Source organism: Enhydra lutris, unplaced genomic scaffold, assembly GCF_002288905.1.
Source record: "Enhydra lutris kenyoni isolate GAN:26980312 unplaced genomic scaffold, ASM228890v2 scaffoldscaffold4, whole genome shotgun sequence".
Classification (NCBI taxonomy): Eukaryota; Metazoa; Chordata; class Mammalia; order Carnivora; family Mustelidae; genus Enhydra; species Enhydra lutris.
Window position 1 is genome coordinate 47,629,407 of NW_019154088.1, and position 19,689 is coordinate 47,649,095.

General features: G+C 34.4%; 1 protein-coding gene across 2 annotated transcripts in view; it reads right to left on the reverse strand.

Moving 5' to 3' along the window:
• Positions 1-19,689, reverse strand: part of LOC111139307 (mitogen-activated protein kinase kinase kinase kinase 5) — a 106,932-nt gene that overhangs the window by 56,434 nt on the left and 30,809 nt on the right. For both annotated transcript variants that reach the window (XM_022491576.1, XM_022491566.1), the window contains exons 3-5: positions 9,928-10,018; positions 9,386-9,450; positions 4,316-4,371 (exon numbers count right to left, since the gene is read on the reverse strand). In XM_022491576.1, the coding sequence (XP_022347284.1) occupies positions 4,316-4,371; positions 9,386-9,450; positions 9,928-10,018 (212 nt within the window). The remainder of the gene's footprint in view (positions 1-4,315; positions 4,372-9,385; positions 9,451-9,927; positions 10,019-19,689) is intronic.

The window sequence follows — 19,689 nt, forward strand, 5'->3', positions numbered from 1 at the left end:
CTGGTCTTTCTATTTTGTTCCAGTGAGCTACTTTTCTACTCTTATGCCAATGCCACTATGTTTTGATTAATATAGTTTTATAAGTCTTAGAATTGCTGTTGACTCTCAAATTTTATGTTCCTTTCTAAAGTTGTTTGACTATTCCAGGTTCTTTGTACATCCACAGTGATTTCAGAATGAGCTTCTCAATTTCTACAAAAAAAAGTGCTTCCATGGATTTTGTTTGGGATTGCACTGAATCTATAGATCAACTTGGGGAGAACTGGCATCGTAACTACTGTTTAATCTCCTGATCCATGAATATGGTATAGTTCTCCATTTACTTAGGTCTTTGTTAGTTTTTCTTATCAGTTTTGTAGTTTTTAGTAGGCATGGATTTACATATCTTTTGTCATACACATTCCCTTAAGAATGTCGTATATTTTGTTATTATAAAAGTTGTAATTGTCTGCTGCTAGGGTATAGAAATCCAATTGATCTTGTACATGGATCTTGAATCCCGCAAACATTATAGCCTCACTTATTAGTTCTAGAAGCTACTTTGTAGATTCTATTCAATTTTTTATATATATTTCTATATCATTTATATATTTATATATTACTTATACATATATATAATATACATATTATATATATTATTTATATATATTTCTATATCATTTAAAAAATGATTATATGGTCTGTGAATATAGTTTTACTTCTTCCTTTCTCATCTGGATGCCTTTTATTTCATCTTTTTTTATTGCCCTGGCTGAAACCTCCAGTACAATGTTGAAAAGAAGTGATGAGAGCAGACATTCTTGCGCTGTTTGATTGATTTTGGTGGAAAAACATACAGCATTTTATCATTAAGTATGACTTAGTTGTAGGTTTTTCATAAGTGTTCTTTATCAGGTTGAACAAGTTCCTTTCTACTCCTGGTATGCTCAGAATCTTTATGAGGCATAAATGCTGGATTTTGCTAAATGTTTTTTCTTTATTTATGATGATCATACAGTTTTCTCATTTTGTTTGCTACTATGGTCAATTACTTGAAATAATTTTTGAGCATTACATCAAAATTGCATTCTAGGATAAACCCTACTTATTGATTATGTATTATCTTTTCAAATATGTTGTTGTATTACCCCTGCTAACCTCTTATTTTCCTTTTAAAGTTTTGTATCTGTGGTTATGTAGGATATTATTAGTCTGTAGTTTTGTTCTCTTGCAGTATTACTTGATTCTGGTTTTGGAGAAATGCTGGTCCATAAAATCATTTGGGAAGTGGTCATTCTTTACACTATATTTTCTAGAAGAGTTTGTGTAGAATTGACATTATTTCTTTCTTAAATGTTTGGTAGAATTTATGTATCTACATGATCTGACTTGGGAGTTTCCTTTGTGGGAATATATATAAACATTCTGTGGTAATATCTTTACGTTCATTCCTAATATTTGTTATTTTTAATTTTCTTCTAGAAGATGATCAATTTTATTGATTATTGATCTTCTCAAAGAATCAGATTTTGGTTTTATTGATTTTTTCATATTTTTCTGCTATTTCATTGACTTCTACTCTTTATTATTTCCTTTCTCTGTTTACCTTGTATTTAATTTGATTTTTTAAAATTTTCTTAAGGTGGAATTTGAAGATATTAATTTCAGACCTTTTTTCCCTTTCTAATAGAAGTGCTCAGTGCTATAAACTTCCCTCTAAGTATTGCTTTAGGAATACCCCAAATCTTCATGTGTTACGTTTTCATTTCATTTGGTTCAAAATACTTTTTAGTTTCTCTTCTGATTTCTTCTTTGAGCCATGGTTACTTAACAGTGCTTTATTTAGTTTCCACATATTGGGAGACATTGCAGAAATACTTCTGTTAATTTTTAATTTAATGCAATGTGATCAGAGAACATACTTTCTATTACTTTAATCCTCTAAAATGTATTAAGACATATTTTATAGCTCAAAATATGGTCTATCGTGATAAATGCTCTAAGGGTACTTGAGAAGTATATGTATCACACTGTTAGACTGAAATGTCAGTTAGGTCAAGCTGGTTGGTTGTATTGATTTTCTGCCTACTTGCTCCACAAAATTATTGTGAGAGGGGTATATGTGATTATAATTGTGTGTCTATCTTCCTAACAATTCTCTCAGTTTTTGCTCTTTTATTTTGAAGCTATGTTATTGGGGGCTTAAACATTTAGGGTTGTTACATCTTTGACGAAGTGGCCCTAAAGAAGTGTTAGTCTTTGCTCTGAAGTCTACTTTATCTGATATTAATAATGGCCACTCCAAGTTCCCCTTTAATAGTTAGTATGATATATCTTTTTCTTTACTTTTGACTATTTGTGTTTTTATAAAAGTACAGGCAGCGTCTAGTTGGGTCTTACATTTTTCCATTCTGACAATTTCTGCCCTTATTTATTTATTTTTTTAAAATTTTATGTAATAACAATTATTTGTAATAGGATGTACAGCATGATGATTTGATATAGACATACATAGTGAAGTGATTATTTGAGTCAAGCTAGTTAACATATCATCCCTTCATAGTTACTGGTTTGGGTTCTTTTTGTAACAAGAGCACCGGAAATTTACTCTCAACATATTTCCAGTATTCAGTACAGTATTATTAACTATTGTCATGCTGTACATTAGTCATCAGTCAATCTATCTGGCTGCAACTTTATAGCCTGACCAACATCTCTGCATTTCTCATCCCTGACCCCCAAGCTCCTGGTAGCCATCATTCATTCCACTCTCTACATTTGTAAGTTCAACTGTTTTAGTTCTACATATAAGTAACTTATGGAGTCTTTGCCTCTAGTGCCTGGCTTATTTCACTCAGTATAATGTCCTACATTCAAATATGTTGTCACAAATGACAAGATTTCCTTCTTTTTTATGATTGAATAATATTCCACTGTATATATACACTATGCCTTCTCCATTCATCTGTCAACAGACACCAAAGGTGGAAGTTTGTCAGCATAATAGAATTTCAAAATTGGAACTAATCTTGGTAGATTAGTAAGGGCATCTTACTAATTAGATGGGCATTAGGAGGGCATCCTCACCAATGATCATTTTAGGATCATTGGTAAGGATTTAGAATTAGAACCATAAAAAGATTGTTAGTCATATACCAGGGTCAGAATGCAAATTCAAGTTTTCATTTTCTTTTTTACTACCATTTAGTACTCTATCCATTACTTAAAGCAATGACCTCAGGAAATTAACATTAAAAAAAGAATCTGTAAACAATTCTCTGCTATGATGTCTGCTTAGTTTTGTATTTTATGTGAATACAAAAAGTAGATTAGATATCTAAGTTACGAGACTATTACAGAAATATATATATGTATGACGAATTTACTTTTGTATATTTAACACTCAGATTTGACATGGTATGTCTTCTAAAGCATGAGGAAACCAACTCTTAGAAATTAGAGTTTTCTCTTAAGTCAATCTCCCAGTTTCTAAAATACGGAAAAATAACATACAGAACATCAATTTCACTTGTAAACAAAGTACAAGACCTAGGAAATGTAGGGATAGAAGCATTAATTAACAATTATCAGTTGTAAATTACCAAAATAAAAAATGTAATCACTACTACTTAATTCCGAATTTAAATGCTTTAAAGGATATGAACAAAATTATTATTTGCTAGTTTTTTGAGGCACTAAAAAATACCTACATTGGGAGAAATGCCGCATACTCTACACTTTACTAAAGGGTTACAATCTGGTTAAACACACTAAAAGCTCTCACAGGTTCTGAAAGAAGCAAAGAAACTTCTGATTTAATACAATGCTGACCAAAACTATAAAATGGGGTTCTGCTATCAATAATACTTATTAATAATCGCATAGAACTAGAAGTTCCAGATAACATTCTGGGTTATGGTTTGCTAATTTATTCTCATTTTGGGAGAAACAGTAAAAGACTTCATGTTTTATGCAAAAGGATTCCTTCTACTGTCATAAAACTTAAAGGGAAAGACAACTTGTTACGATTAAGAAGTTTATTGATTCATTCACAAAAACCAATTCACACCTGTGGCTTTCCTTAGCTCTGCAGCAACTGAGGACCAAGCTTGACAAAATGGAACACGAGACATCACCACTGTTTAAACCAGCATCAGTTTAAATGAATTCTTGTGACTCATTCAGAAATAAAGAACCAGGCTTACAAAATTACAATATGAGAGGTTAACAGAAAAATCATTTGGTTTACTCTTTTTCTTTAGGGCAGATCATCATTTTATAGTTTTCAATCGTGAAACTAGAACTGCCTTTCTATCGACATAAGCAAATGTATTACCTGTAAAGTTTCTCTGCATACATAGGCTATTTGCAATTCTGATAATGGCCCAGTAACTAGGAAAAAAGAGAGAACACATTGTTATACATTCCAATATAACAGATTAAAAAGTCTACCTTAAAAATGACAAACTATTATAAAACTTCTGTACATATCATTGGGTGACTTCTCAACACGAACATACATTATTCTTGTAATCAGGAAACAAAAAGAAAGTAAAGTTGAGAACTTCAAAATTTACTTTAAAAATGGAAGATTTACTCTATAACAACTTCGGTCAGTGAAAATATAAGGATTCACTATGTGCAAAGCATAGTACTAGGCATCATAGGACATTCTATAGAAAACAATAGACATGATCTTAATTCTGAACAATTTTTCTAAAATAAAGCCAAGAAATGAGATAAACATACATAATTAATTACAGTTATATAAAGAAGTAGAGAACCATAAGAGATCAATTGTTGAAATATATTGAAAGGCAATATATACTTTATTAAAAGTCAAGATATTATTTCTTTAGAATAATTCTTTGCTATATTTTTCAAAACAGGAAGGCTTGATCTAGAACCTTACCTAAGTATACAGGTAACAACTTCTTCTTTTTTTTTTAAGATTTTATTTATTTTTATTTTAGGGAGAGAGAGAGAAAGAGTGTGTGAGCAGGGGAAGGGTAGAGAGAGAATCTCCAGCAGACTCCTTGCCAAGCACAGTGCCCAAGGCGGGGCATAATCTCAAGACCCTGAGAGATCATGACCTGGGCTGAAACCAAGAGGTGGTTACTCAACCAAATGAGCCACCCAGGTGCCCTATCTTCTTTTAATTTTTTTAAGATTTATTTATTTATTTTAGAGAGACAGAGAGAGAGAGAGCATGAGCAGGAGGGCCAAAGGGAGAGAGAATCTCAAGCATACTCTGCACTAAGTGCAGAGCCCGATGTGGGTCTCAATCTCACAACCCTGACATCATGACCTGAGTTGAAACCAAGAGTCAGAGGCTTAACGGACTGCACCACCCAGGTGCCCCTTCTTTTTTTAATTTATTTGAAAGAGAGATCGAGCTCATGTGTGCTTGGGAGGAGGGGCAGAGGGACAGGGAGGGAGACTCTCAAGCAGGCTCCTGGAGCCTGGAGCCCCATGGGGCGGGGAGTTGGGGGAGGCAACCTTGATCCCATGACCATGAGATCATGACCTGAGCAGAAATCAAGAGTCAGAAGATTAACTGACTGAGTCACCAAGGCACCCCAAGGTCACTTCTGACAACCAGGTCTCTATTATGAAATATAAAATCCTTTTGTTAAGTACAAAAAATATGCCTTTCAGGGATGACTGGGTGGCTCAGTTGGTTAAGCTTGGGACTCTTGGTTTTGGCTTAGGTCATGATCTTAGGGTCTGAGATTAAGCCCTGTGTTGGGCTCCATGGAGCTCTCTCCCTCTGCCCCTCCCCCTCCTCATTCTCTCTCTTAAAAAAAAAAAAAGTTTTGCAATACCATGAGAATATTTAAAATCTGGGGTGGTGTTTGGTGACAGTGAAACCAAATTAGGTACTTATACATAACCTTCCTTTAAGAGAAATATTTTACTGCATATTTTAATCACTGGCTATCTACATCCACACAGGAACATAAAATTTTGATATTTAGCAACTTGATGGAATAATAAAATAAGGGAAGCCATCTTATTAACAGTTTATTTTAAGTGTAGATATTCTTGTTTACTATGCTATCTTGTATACAATATACAGGGATGGATACTTCTTGGATTCAATTTGATTCAACAAATATCAGGTTTAAAAATGGAAAGTAGAAATTTAATAAATAAGATTGATGTCTTAAAACAATTGTTTTAATTAATTTAAAAAATTTATTTAAAAAATGCAAGCTATATAGTTTTATTTATCCATATTCTTGAGTTCTATCTGTAAAAGTGTGAATAAAAATTATAATTGTATGAAAACTTTTCATATAAATAATCATAATTCTTCACAAAATCATAGAAAGGAATTTTAAATTGAATGGCATTGAGTTTTTGCCAATAATTCTTTAAAATCAACAACAGGGGCGCCTGGGTGGCTCAGTGGGTTAAGCCGCTGCCTTCGGCTCAGGTCATGATCCCAGGTCCTGGGTTCAAGCCCCACATCGGGCTTTCTGCTCAGCAGGGAGCCTGCTTCCTCCTCTCTCTCTGCCTGCCTCTCTGCCTACTTGTGATTTCTCTCTGTCAAATAAATAAATAAAATCTTTAAAAAAAAAAATAAAAATAAAATCAACAACAGGATAAAAGAGAAGACTAATTCTAGTATGATAGGATACATAAGAAAATGACTAGTATTTAAGAAAATAAAACTTTTTTTTTTAAGATTTTATTTATTTGTAAAAGATTTTATTTATTTATTTGACAGACAGAGATCACAAGTAGACAGAGAGGCAAGCAGAGACAGAGAAAGGAGGAAGCAGGCTCCCTGTGGAGCAGAGAGCCCCATGCGGGACTCGATCCCAGGACCCTGAGATCATGACCTGAGCCAAAAGCAGAGGCTTAACCTACTGAGCCACCCAGGTGCCCAAGAAAATAAAACTCTTTAAAAAAAACTTTTTTTTAAAATGGGATTTACTCTTATTTTTTAAAGATTTTATTTATTTATTTGAGAGAGAGTGTGTGTGTGCAAGCACAAGCAGTAAGCAGGGGAACGGAGCAGAAAGAGAGGGAGAAGCAGACTCTCTCCTGAGCAGGGAGCCCAGCTCGGGCCTCGATCCCAGGACTCAGGGATCATGACTTGAGCTGAAGGCAGACACTTAACCGACTGAGGTGCTGCTCAGTCTTGTTTTAAAAACTCTTTGTAATATTTTGTATATTTTTATAATTTATGCAGTGTAATATTATTTAAATAAAAAGAGGCAGTGTCCAGAGTTTAGATATCAGTCACAACTATTTTTCTTTCATGGGTTATGTGACAAAATTAGATTATTATTATACTTATTAATTTATAATTAATACATCAGTACATTTTTATTATAATTCAAAATTTTACTTATGAGTCTCATCTTATCCTCCCCTAAAAGTAAAGACTTATCAATTTGGTACATATCCTTTCATTTTGCTGTGCATTTAATCATATGAAATGTGAATATAAAAAATTATATTTTTAGGGTGCCTGGGTGGCTCAATTGGTTAAGTGGCTGCCTTCGGCTCAGATCATGATCCCAGGGTCCTGGGATCGAGTCCTGCATCGGGCTCCCTGCTCAGCAGAGAGCCTGCTTCTCCTTCTCTCTCTGCCTGCTGCTCGGCCTATTTCTGCTCTCTCTCTCGCTCTCTCTCTCTCTCTCTCTGTATCAAATAAATAAATAAAATCTAAAAAAAAAGTTAACATAAAAAATTATATTTTTAAAAGTCTAAGTGTGACTGATTATGCTATACATATTTTTTCTTGATCCACTTTTTCCATTTAAAAAGAGGCCTTGGAGAGATATATCCAGGTCACTATAAATGGAGCTACTTCATCTTTTTAAACACTGCATAGTATTCCATATTATAGGTGCAACATAGTTTATTTAACAATTGCTCTATCGGTTATTTTAAAGATTTTTGTTTATTTATTTGACAGAGAGACAAAGCAAGAGAGGGAACACAAGCAGGGGAAGTGGGAGAGAAAGAAGCAGGCTTCCCGCCGAGTAGGGAGCCTAACTCAGAGCTTGATCCCAGGACAATGGGATCATGACCTGAGCCAAATGCAGACTCTTAACGACTGAGCCACCCAGCTGCCCCTCTATCGGTTATTTTAAAAATCTGATCTTGCAAGCTACAAGTATTATTTGAACTTGATTAGCACTTATTTTTACATTTACTATGGTTGTATTTATAAAGTTGATGACTGAAATTTGATAAGGCTGTCAATATAAAGATTTCCGCACAGAAATGTTTGAAAGTACTTCACATAATTCTTAATAAATGATGCAAAGCAAAGCTGCAATGGGAGTTTTACTATTCCATATTCAGTTAAATAAAGAAAAGAAAAACTTTTATAAGGATCTCTGTTTAGTCCCATAAACTCTAGAAAACCAGGAAATTGTCAACAACAAAACAAATTAGAAGCTAAATTGTACAGCCAAAATGAAGATTATTTCTAAATAGTAAAATCTAATTCAACTCAGAAAATGACCTAACCACCTAACAGAATGCTCAATAAAAAATACTTCAAATGTTTAAAAATTATATATATATATATATATTTTTTTTAAAGATTTTATTTATTTATTTATTTGAGAGAGAGAGCATGAGCAAGGAGAAGGTCAGAGAGAGAAACAGACTCCCTGTGGAGCCGGGAGCCCGATGAGGGACTCAATCCCGGGACTCCAGGATCATGACCTGAGCTGAAAGCAGTCGTCCAACTAACTAAGCCACCCAGGCGTCCCAAAAATTATATATTTTTAACACAAAAATATAGCAACAATTATACTGCTTTCTTAGTTAGGTTAAATGATTTTTAAAATAGATACACAATTTCTTTTACATGAGAGTTAACCTTTGTATTTCAATTCTTATTTACAAGGAAGTTGAGGCAGTTTCAATTATATATAACATACTTTCCTAGAGGCTACATAAGATTTCCTAGAGACTGTATCTATTTTTTTTTAAACTTTTTTTTTAAATTTATTTGACAGACAGAGATCACAAGTAGGCAGAGAGGGCAGAGAGAGAGGAAGGAAAGCAGGCTTCCTGCTGAGCAGAGAGCCTGATGCGGGGCTCGATCCCAGGACCCTGGGATCATGACCTGAGCCGAAAGCAGAGGCTTTAACCCACTGAGCCACCCAGGCGCCCCTAGAGACTGTATCTAAAAAGTAAAATTTGGATTGTACAAGAACTCTTAGATTTCTCAGTTCAGATTTCAGCAAATTTAATTGGATTACCAACAAAAATAAAGTTTAGATTTCTTTTACACAATAATACTATAGGAGCAGAATGGAAGAATGTAAAACAGTATATCTACCTATCAATATCTGTGGTTAACCACAAATCATAAAAACAACAATATTAAAGTCAAAGTCAGTTGTAAAATGTAAAGTCAAATTGACAGTACCATGGTAAATATCTTGAAGTGATCCACCACCACAGTACTCCATACAAATCCACAGTTTTTCTCGACTAATATGAAAGAGAAAGAAAATTATATTAGCTAGTTAATTCTTAATCACTGAATACTCTGAAGGCTTTCCCTCTTCAGTACACCAAGGTTTAGAATGGATTAGAGGTTTAGAGGGTCTACAGGAAATTGCCCTGGCGGTTTAGAGGGTCTAGAGGTTTAGAGGGTCTACAGGAAATTGCCCTGGCGGAGTCTTCCAGATACAGAAAAGCACAGTAACTTACCATCTTAAATGGTTTGGAATATAATCACTTTTATAAGCTAAAACACTTATTTGTAATCATTTGTAATATTTATTGCCAGATAAGATATAACTACATAAATGAGGTGTCATTAATACAGCTGGGGAGACAGTAAGAAAACCCGAGAAAACTTAATATAACTTTAAAAATTTTTATATAACAGCAGTTACATGAAAAGAAGGGAGAGCGGTAGTAAAGAAATATAAAATAAAAGGAGAACAGATTTTTTTTCTTTACCTGAGATAGCTCCCAAAGTAGGCAACAATGTTGCAGTGTTTGCATTCTTTAACCATAAATATTTCTTGTTGAATCAAAGAAAAATCATCTCCTGAAAAACAAAATGATAAAACTTAGACACCACGTTATATTTTGAGTTATGGGAAAATGGAAGGAAAACTTTACAATAAATGTTAGAGATGAGGAATTAGATACTCTTAATATCTCGGTGAGAATATAAACTGATACATTCTTTCTAAAACACAGAAGCCTTAAAAATAAAATATAAATAAAAATAAAAGCTTTTGACTCAAAATGTCATTTAAATTTTTTTTTTTTCTTAGGAGCGCCTGAGTCACTCAGTCATTAAGCCTCTGCCTTGGGCTCATGGGATCAAGCCCTGCGTTGGGCTCTCTGCTCTGCGGGGAGTCTGCTCTTCTTTCTTCCTCTCTCCCTGCTTGTGTTCCCTCTCTCACTGTCTCTCTGTCAAATAAATAAAATCTTAAAAAAATTTTTTTTTTTCTGAAGGAGATTGCACAGAGATAAATGTTGTATACAATGTGACTTAATAATGAATGATTAAATAATGTATGGTCCCTCTGCCTCTCCCCAGCACTTGCACTCTCTCTCAAATAAATAAATACAATCTTAAAAAAAAAAAAAAAAGATGGGGGGCACCTGGGTGGCTCAGTCAATAAAGCACCTGCCTTTGGCACAGATCATCTATCTCAGGGTCCTCAGAAGGAGCCCTATATCGGGCTCCCTGCTCAGAAGGGAGTCGGTTTCTCCCTTTCCCCACCACTTGTGCTCTCTTTCTCAAATAAATAAATAAAATCTTTAAAATATAAATAAATAACTTATAGTACAGTTATATGTATAATACAGTTAAAATATTTTTATATGAAAATATGTTAATGACATATTGAGTAAAAAAGGGATGTTTTATATATAAGTACATATGTATACAGAAAAAATGTCTCAGAAAACTTATATAATGTTTATGTCTGGGTGGTAAAATTAACAGTAATTTTGCTTCTTTTTGTTTGTATTTTCTACTTCATTTATTACAAACCTGTCTGAAAGTTGTTTAGGAAAAGTTATATTGAAATGAAATATTTGTTAGTTATGGGAATTTCATGGTTATTATAGGAATATCATCTAAAAAGGTATTGTCACCATCAAAATTCATTTTGTATAGCAGTCTTTTTTTTGGGGGGGGTGTTCAGTTTTTATTTTAATTCCAGTTAGTTAACATATGTTAACTGTCTATATTAGTTTTAGGAATACAACAGTGATTCAACAATTCTATTCATTACTCAGTGCTCATTATTAAGTGTCCTCAATCCCCCTTCACCTATTTCACCCATCCCCTCACCTTCCCCGCTCTGGTAGCCACCAGTTTATCCTCTGTAGTTTAAAGAGTATGGTTTTCTGTTTCTTCGTTCATTTGTTTTGTTTCTTAAATTCCACATGTGAGTGAAATCATATGGTATCTTTCTCTAACTTATTTTGCTTAGTATTATACTCTCTAGATACATTCATGTCGTTGTAAAAGGCAAGATTTCACTCGTAAAAAAAAAAACATTTCTTAACTGTCTGCCAGCAGAAGGAGCTCAATGGAGATAACCCCAAAAGATGATGATCTATGTGTCCCATTATCAGTTTATGCACAAGTAGGAGTAGCTCCTGCAAGTTAGAGTAGAAGCCTTGCCCACCTAGGTGTAGAGGCTTTCTTTGTCTAGTCCTGGATACCAGAATACCGTTTCTCCTTATCTTACTCCTCTACTTGAGCCTTTTCCATTATGGCATTAAAACTGATTTATCCAGTTAATCTCCAACAAGGGGGCTAGATTCTAGCTTATCTTTCACTTGACCAGGAAGCCCTGAATTACAAAGGAAAAGAAGAGTAAAGAATTACCTAACTTTGTTAATTTATGCTATTCTTTGGATTTTAGCCTACTCTCCCTTTTAAATGTACACAGAAGTCCTATCAGAGCTGTGCTGAAAAATGCTCCAGTTAAGTCTGGGATTTAGTCTGTTCCAAAGGTAAGTTACTCACAGGAGTAACTTCACAAATGTTGTTAACTTCAAAAGGTATCTAAATGCTTAAACTGACCTTTAAAGGCCAATAATATGGCTGAATTAATACTAATAACAAACCACTACTTTCTGGGTAAATTTAGCTGGAGACCCACCCCACAACTATGGTTCTAGCAGAAGCTACATGAGGTTTCTGTCAGAAAAGGTGGGGTCCTGGTGAGACTGAGCAACAGTTTTCTTTTCTTTTCTTTTTTTTTTTAAAGATTTTATTTATTTGACAGAGAGAGATCACAAGTGGGCAGAGAGGCAAGCAGAAAGAGAGAGAGAGGAGGAAGCAGGCTCCCCGCAGAGCAGAGAGCCCGATGCGGGACTCGATCCCAGGACCCTGAGATCATGACCTGAGCCGAAGGCAGAGGCCTAACCACTGAGCCACCCAGGTGCCCCTGAGCAACAGTTTTCTACAGCGGTAGCTGGAAGCTAGAGTTCACAAGAACAGCTCTTTAATAACTCAGATGTCTGGGGACTGTGCCTTCTTTGATATACTTTACTTTGTGAATAAACTCCAGTTTTGAATATATTCTTTATATATCTGTTTCACCATTGTCTTAAGCTTTAATCCAAAGTGGGTAAACTCATCTTTGAATTGAAACTGTACCATGGGGAGCCTGGGTGGCTCAGTGGGTTGAGCCGCTGCCTTCGGCTCGGGTCATGATCTCGGGGTCCTGGGATCGAATCCCGCATCGGGCTCTCTGCTCGGCAGGGAGCCTGCTTCCCTCTCTCTCTCTCTCTCTCTCTGACTGCCTCTCCGTCTACTTGTGATCTCTCTCTGTCAAATAAATAAATAAAAATCTTTAAAAAAAAAAAAAAGAAACTGTACCATGAAACAGACTTATATAAAGATAATATTTTTGTAGTCTATCCTTAAAGGCAGAGAAGCTAAATACAGTTATTCATTACAGATGTAACTATTCTTTGATGGGTTTCATCAGCTTCTTCAAAATGATCTAAATTTGGGTTCGCTTTATTCTTCTGGTTGGGGGATGACAGACTACTGTTTTCTTTTGAGAAAAAGCTTAAAATCCACAGGTTCCAGCTCTGTTGTTCACATATCTATGGGTTTTGAGTTTATTTCCTCAAAAAAGAGAAGTTTCATTCTTCATGCTTACACAATATAAGGATGAGACTAGTTGAAAAATACAGAACCCCGTATTTGCAGTTTTGACTAAGTACCTGTTATTTCCAACCAGATGTCTTGTAGCACCAATATCTTTCCTTAAGAACCAATTTTCTCTTTCAACTTTCTATTTGTGTTAATGACACTTTTGTTAGGCTCACTTTATGCTTTCTGAATCAGAATCTTCAGGGGATTCCTAAGATCAGGCAAGTTTCAGAAACACTGTTTTAAATAATTCTGTTTGGATAAGTATTTTCTGAGTTAGAAGTACCTGGTTTATAAACCGTTTGTAACAACAGCTATTTATATTGGCATCACCATTCCACTTCAAGATTATGCATCTCCATTCTTTGTTTTGGAGAACAAACTTGTCAAGACAGATTTAACTCTTGGCTACTGATATACTTAATGGTTTGATTTAAAAATATATATATATATATTTTATATATATTATAGATATCTATATCGATAAAGATATCTATAATATATATAATCAATATAGATATCGATATATATCTCTTTTACAGTCCCTTCCTTCACCCCTTTGGATGACAGGAAGGAAAGAGGGCAAGGAACGTGCATATATATAATTTCTGTCTCATGCTGACAGTTAATTCCATTATCAGGCAATCTTTTTCATAAATACATCTATTTTCCTTAATCTTCTTACTCATTTCTCTCTGTCATCTGTCATCTAATTGCTGGTCATTTACATTTACTACAGAAGAATCTCATTCTCTATTGTCTTTGCTTTATGCATGAAGCAAAAAACAACACTAAACACAGTAAATTTAGAAACCACTACTGTAACATCTACTCAAGAAAAGGAAAGCCAAAGTCCTCAAGTTAAATTAGACCAACAAACATACAGAGAATGTACCTCCTACTACAATCTCCTTTGCAAGCCCCTGGATATCCTCTTCAAAATGTCCTTAAGATCTAGTTTTCTAGTATCTTGTGGAGAGTTTTTTGCATCTGTTTATGAGAGATACTGGTCTGCAGTTATTTTGGACTGCCTTTGGTTTTGGTACAAAAGTAATACTAGCACTATGAAGTGAGGCAGGCAGGTCACATTTACTGGGTGCTGATCCTGTCAGGCACTGGAGATGTATTAGTGGAAAAAACAAACAAAAACAGACAAAGCACTTGCTCTCTGGGTGGGCGTCAGAAAGTAAAACAAATGAACATACATGTGAAGTACTATAAGTGCTAAGGAGAAAAGTTAATTAACGAGGGTTTGGGAACAGAGAATGATGGAGCTAAGCGCTATTTTACATAGACTGAAGGGTCAGAAAAGTCTTCCTGATAAGGTGATGTCTGAGCAAACAGATGAATGTAGTGAGGGAGTAGGTCAAATGGATCCCCAAGGGAATAGCATTCTAGGCACAAGGAACAGCAAATATAAAAGCTTTACAGCAAGAGTGCGTCTGGCACATTAGAAAACAGAGAGAAGCCCAGCGTTTGTAAAGTGAACCAGAACAGTGGTTAAAAGATTGGATGAGCCAGGAATTAGAAGGCCAGATCAGAAATAGCCTTTTCTAGGGTGACTGGGTGGCTAGTCAGTTGAGCATGTGATAATTTCAGCTGAGGTCTTAATCTCAGAGTCATGAGTTCAAGCCCCGCATAGGGTTCCACGATGGGCATGAAGCCTACTTAAAAATTAAAAGGTAGGGGCACCTGGGTGGCTCAGTGGGTTAGAGCCTCTGCCTTCGGCTCAGGTCATGATCCCAGGATCCTGGGATCGAGCCCCGCATAGGGCTCTCTGCTCGGCGGGGAGCCTGCTTCCCTCTCTCTCTCTGCCTGCCTCTCTGCCTACTTGTGATCTCTGTCTGTGAAATAAATAAATAAAATCTTTAAAAAAAAAAAAAAAATTAAAAGGTAGAAGGGAAACACCTGAGTGGCACATCCCATGTTCAGGAATAAGATGATTTACTATTGTTAAGATGTCAATAAAATACCCAAAGCAATCTACAGATTCAACATAACCTTTATGTATCAAAATCCCAATAGTATCTTCTGGAGAAATAGAAAAAAATCATCCCAAAACTCATTTGGAACGTCAAGGAACCCCAAATAATTTTGAAAAAGAACAGATTTGGAAGATTCATACTCCCAGATTTCAAAACACATCACAAAGCCATAGTAATCAAAACAGCATGCTATTTCTATAAAAACACATATATCAATAGTATAGAGAGCCCAAAAATAAACCCACACAATTATGATCAACAAGGAAAAGACGGTCATTTCAACAAACAATCTTAGGAAAACTGAGTATTTTCTAAATTTTTTTTTTTAAAGATTTTATTTATTTATTTGACAGACAGAGATCACAAGTAGACAGAGAGGCAGGCAGAGAGAGAGAGGGAAGCAGGCTCCCTGCTGAGCAGAGAGCCCGATGCGGGTCTTGATCCCAGGACCCTGAGATCATGACCTGAGCCGAAGGCAGCAGCTTAACCCACTGAGCCACCCAGGCGCCCAAACTGAGTATTTTCCATGGAGATGGGCCCTTATCTTACACTATACATGTACAAAAATTAAGTCAAAATGAATTAAAGATCTAAATGTAAGACTCAAAATTATAAAACTCTTAGATAAAAACTTCCTAACTTTGGATTTGGCAATGATTTCTCAGATATGGCACCAAACGTACAAGCCAATGAAGGCAAAAATAGATAATTGGGACTATGTCAAACTTAAATTTTTTTTTTTCATCAAGGGACATAATCAGGGGCACCTGGGTAAACAGGCAGTTCCTCAAAAAATTAAAAATTTACTACCGTATGAACTACTAATCCTTTATCTAGGTATATATCCAAAACATGTATAAACCTTGAGGATATTATGCTGAGTGAAATAAACCACTCACAAAAGGACAAATTATAGGAGGTAACTTAAGCAATCAAGTTTATATATATATATAAAAAGTAGATGGTGGTTACCAAGGGCTGAGGGAAAGGGAGCAAGGGAATTGCTGTTTAATAGATATGGACTTTCAGTTCTACAAGATGAAAAAGTTCCAGAGATCTGTTTCACAACAACGTGAATATATTTAACATCACTAAACTATAAGCTTAAAAATGGTTAAGACAGTAAAGCTTAATAACAGGTAACTAACTAACTTTTACCATAATAAAAATAATTTAAAGTTCTGTGACTATAGCCTAATTTATTTAACCATTTCACGATGGGTGGATATTCAAGTTTTACAATTTACTGTTTTCAAACATGTTTTGAAAATAAAAATCCAGTAACCTAAAAATTGTGGTATCATTTACAGTAAAATTACAATGCAAAAAGTAGCTCTTTTAATTAATATTTGTAACAACTTAGTGAAAGGAAGAGCTTTTTTTTTTTTTTAAAAAAGGAAGAGCACTTTTTTTGGGTACTAATACTTTTGGTACTGAATATATTTCTGAAGTTTATGAAATGAAATCAACATTAAAGAGAGATAACAAAGGGAAAAACTCATTTTACTATACAGATAATACATTAACAGTATCATTTCCAGAAAACCAATTAACTCAATGCTAAATATTCTGCCAGATAATTTTCAAATGTCTTGTTGATTTGATTGTTTTTGTTGCTAATAAGGAAATATGAGTTTTTTCCACTGAGCAAAATGAACACAGAATGTAAATAGAACAGTCATTTCTAACAAAACATTTTCTTTGGGATGCCTAGCTTAGATTCTGAAAATTCATCTACAGAGAAAATCCCTATCAGTTTTAAGCTCACTAATTTAGAATCAGACGTTGAAGTTCACCTTTTAAATTACACAGAAACAAAAAGTATCTTCATTTCAGTGTTATCTTGTGTTCAAGAAGCAAACTGGGATCTAACTGAAACTGAGTACCTTAGAATAACAAAGTGATTTTTACCTATAAAATGTCAGAAAATGTCTGTTTAGGCTTTATTAGCTTTCTGTACCTATTATTTAAAGCCAATTTAAAAAAAAAAAAAAACCCACTGGTGGGCACTTGTGTGACCCTAACTTAATTTTTCCACCAATTCAGATGTGAACCTTCCAAATAATGAAGGCAGGATACTTATTTTACCTAAGTAATATTAACTTTATACTTTATTTCACAGATTATTTTGAAAAATCAAAATTCTTAGATTTTAAAATAGAAATTAAATACTAAAAAAGCAAGAACAAGCACTTAACCAGAATACCTGACATGTGACCTATTTGGCCAAAGCTCCTACTTTGGGATTTATTTCAAGAACATTAACAAGGCAAATTAATGGTTGCTTAAATCTTTATATACATTTTGGCTTTATAAAAATTTACTTTCTCTGTTTATACTTCCAGCAAATAAGATGAAGTATTATAAAACAAAACTGAGGGGTGGCTGGGTGGCTCAGTCAGTTAAGCATCTGCCTTTGGCTCATGTCAATGATCTCCAGGTCCTAGGACCGAGACCAACATATCTGTCCTGCTTCCTGACGCTCAGCAGGGAGTCTGTTTCTCCCTCTCCCTCTACCCTCCCTTATAATTCTCTCTCTCAAATAAATAAAATGGAAGTAACTGAGAAAAGCTTTAAACATCCAAAGATACAGATTCCTATTCATTTTGAAAACTGTCTAAATCAATGAAGTACATTCAACTTGTTATTTTACTTAAAAATGCTGAATTATTTCATGAACATTTCTAATTCAGCATTTTAAAAAACAAGGACATAAGGTATACCACATTAATCACCATGGGTAACGATTTTATTAAATCCCATCCTTATAAGCAAAGCTCATGGTTTTGTTTTTAATTGAGGTGTAAATGACATACAACATTATATTAGTTTCAGATGTAGGACACAATGATTTGATATTTGTCTATATTGTAAAATGATCACCACAATACGTCTAGTTACTGTTTGTCAGTAATTACAAAATTTTTTTTCTTGTGATGAGAATTTTTAAGATTTATTCTCTCAGCAACTTTCACATATGCAATAAAGAATTGCTAACTAGAGTCACCATGCTGTACATTACATCCCCATGATTTATTTTATACCTGGAATTTTGTATCTTTTGACTCCCTTTACCCATTTCACCTACCCCCACCCAACACCCTCTGGCAACCACCAATTTGTTCTCTGTATCTATGAACTTGGTTTTTGTTTTTATTTAGAGTCCACATGTAAGTGAAATCATATGGCATTTGTCTTTCTCTGACTTATTGCACTTAGCATAATGTCCTCTAAATCCATCCATGTTGTCACAAACGGCAGGGTTGCATTCTTTTTTTACACATACACACATCTCTATCCACTCATCCATGGACAGACACTTCATATATATGTATCTTGGCTATTGTAAAAATTTTCCCCATGTCTCCACTTACTTCTTCTCTTTTTGATAAGAGCCATACTTTTTTTTTTTTTATAAGAGCCATTCTTATGGCTCATTGTAGTTTTGATCTGCATTTCCCTGATGATGAGTGATGCTGAGCATCTTTTCACGTGTCTACTGGCCATCTGGATGTCTTCTTTGGAAAAATGTCTACTCGGAACCTATGCCCATTTTTAAATCAGACTATTTGGGGTTCTTTTCACTAGTGTGAGCTCTTTACAGTTTTTAACAAACTATCATGTGCATAACTTGAAAATACTATCCTCAGTTTTGCCAGGAAAGAGGGGTAATAATGGGAGAAGAAAATGGGTAAGGAAAGTAGGATTCTGATGATCAGCTTTCCCAGGAATCTTGCTTCTGTTCTGGCTGTTGGCTGCCACTAGCTACAGACTTGTTGAGCAAAATGAGCATCTGTAAAATGAGTTAGAGGGAAGGCTGCAATTCAGGCACAGACAGGAAATAATGGTGACATGCATCATCATAATATCTGCCTGCTTTTCTAGGGCACTCCTTAAATCTGAACAAAGAGATAGAAAATGAAACTAAAATATCAAAATGGTATCATCAGTATTGTTTATTTTCAATACTAATCACTAGGAAGCCCAACTTTATTTGAATGTCACCATTTGTAAGATGGTATGCATATTTAGTAAGTATCTAGCATAAAAACAAGATATGGAAGTGACTTAATCATTCTTAAAAATAATTATTTGCCTGTGTATATGAAGGGCAGCAAAAATACAGAGACACAGGAAAGAATGCTGACATTTTCTTTTTCTTTTATTTTTATGGCTAATTAAAAAAAAAACAATTCTCTGTGCTAATTTATTTTTATTTTTAACTCTAAGTTTCATTTAGAATTTTTATGAGTATTAGAGTTGCAAAAGCAATCTGTTTTAGTGAAATTTTAAATATATTATTACATAAATATATTATAAATACAATAATCTTTAAGATTAAATTGTGAGGTAAGTCTATAATAAAATTCAGGACTGTACAATTAGTAGAAACTTCAATAATCTATTTTTACCTGGGGAAAAGGATTATTGAGTTTACAGCTTGGGATAACATTTACCTAAAAGTCTTGTTTATGTTTTACCAGACGCAAGGCTTTTTCTAAGTCATATTGGCAAATAATTATCTTTTCATGTCTAAATATAATTCTAAACCAGCTCATCTGTTAAATTGATACAAGGAAGCACTTTGTATTATACTGG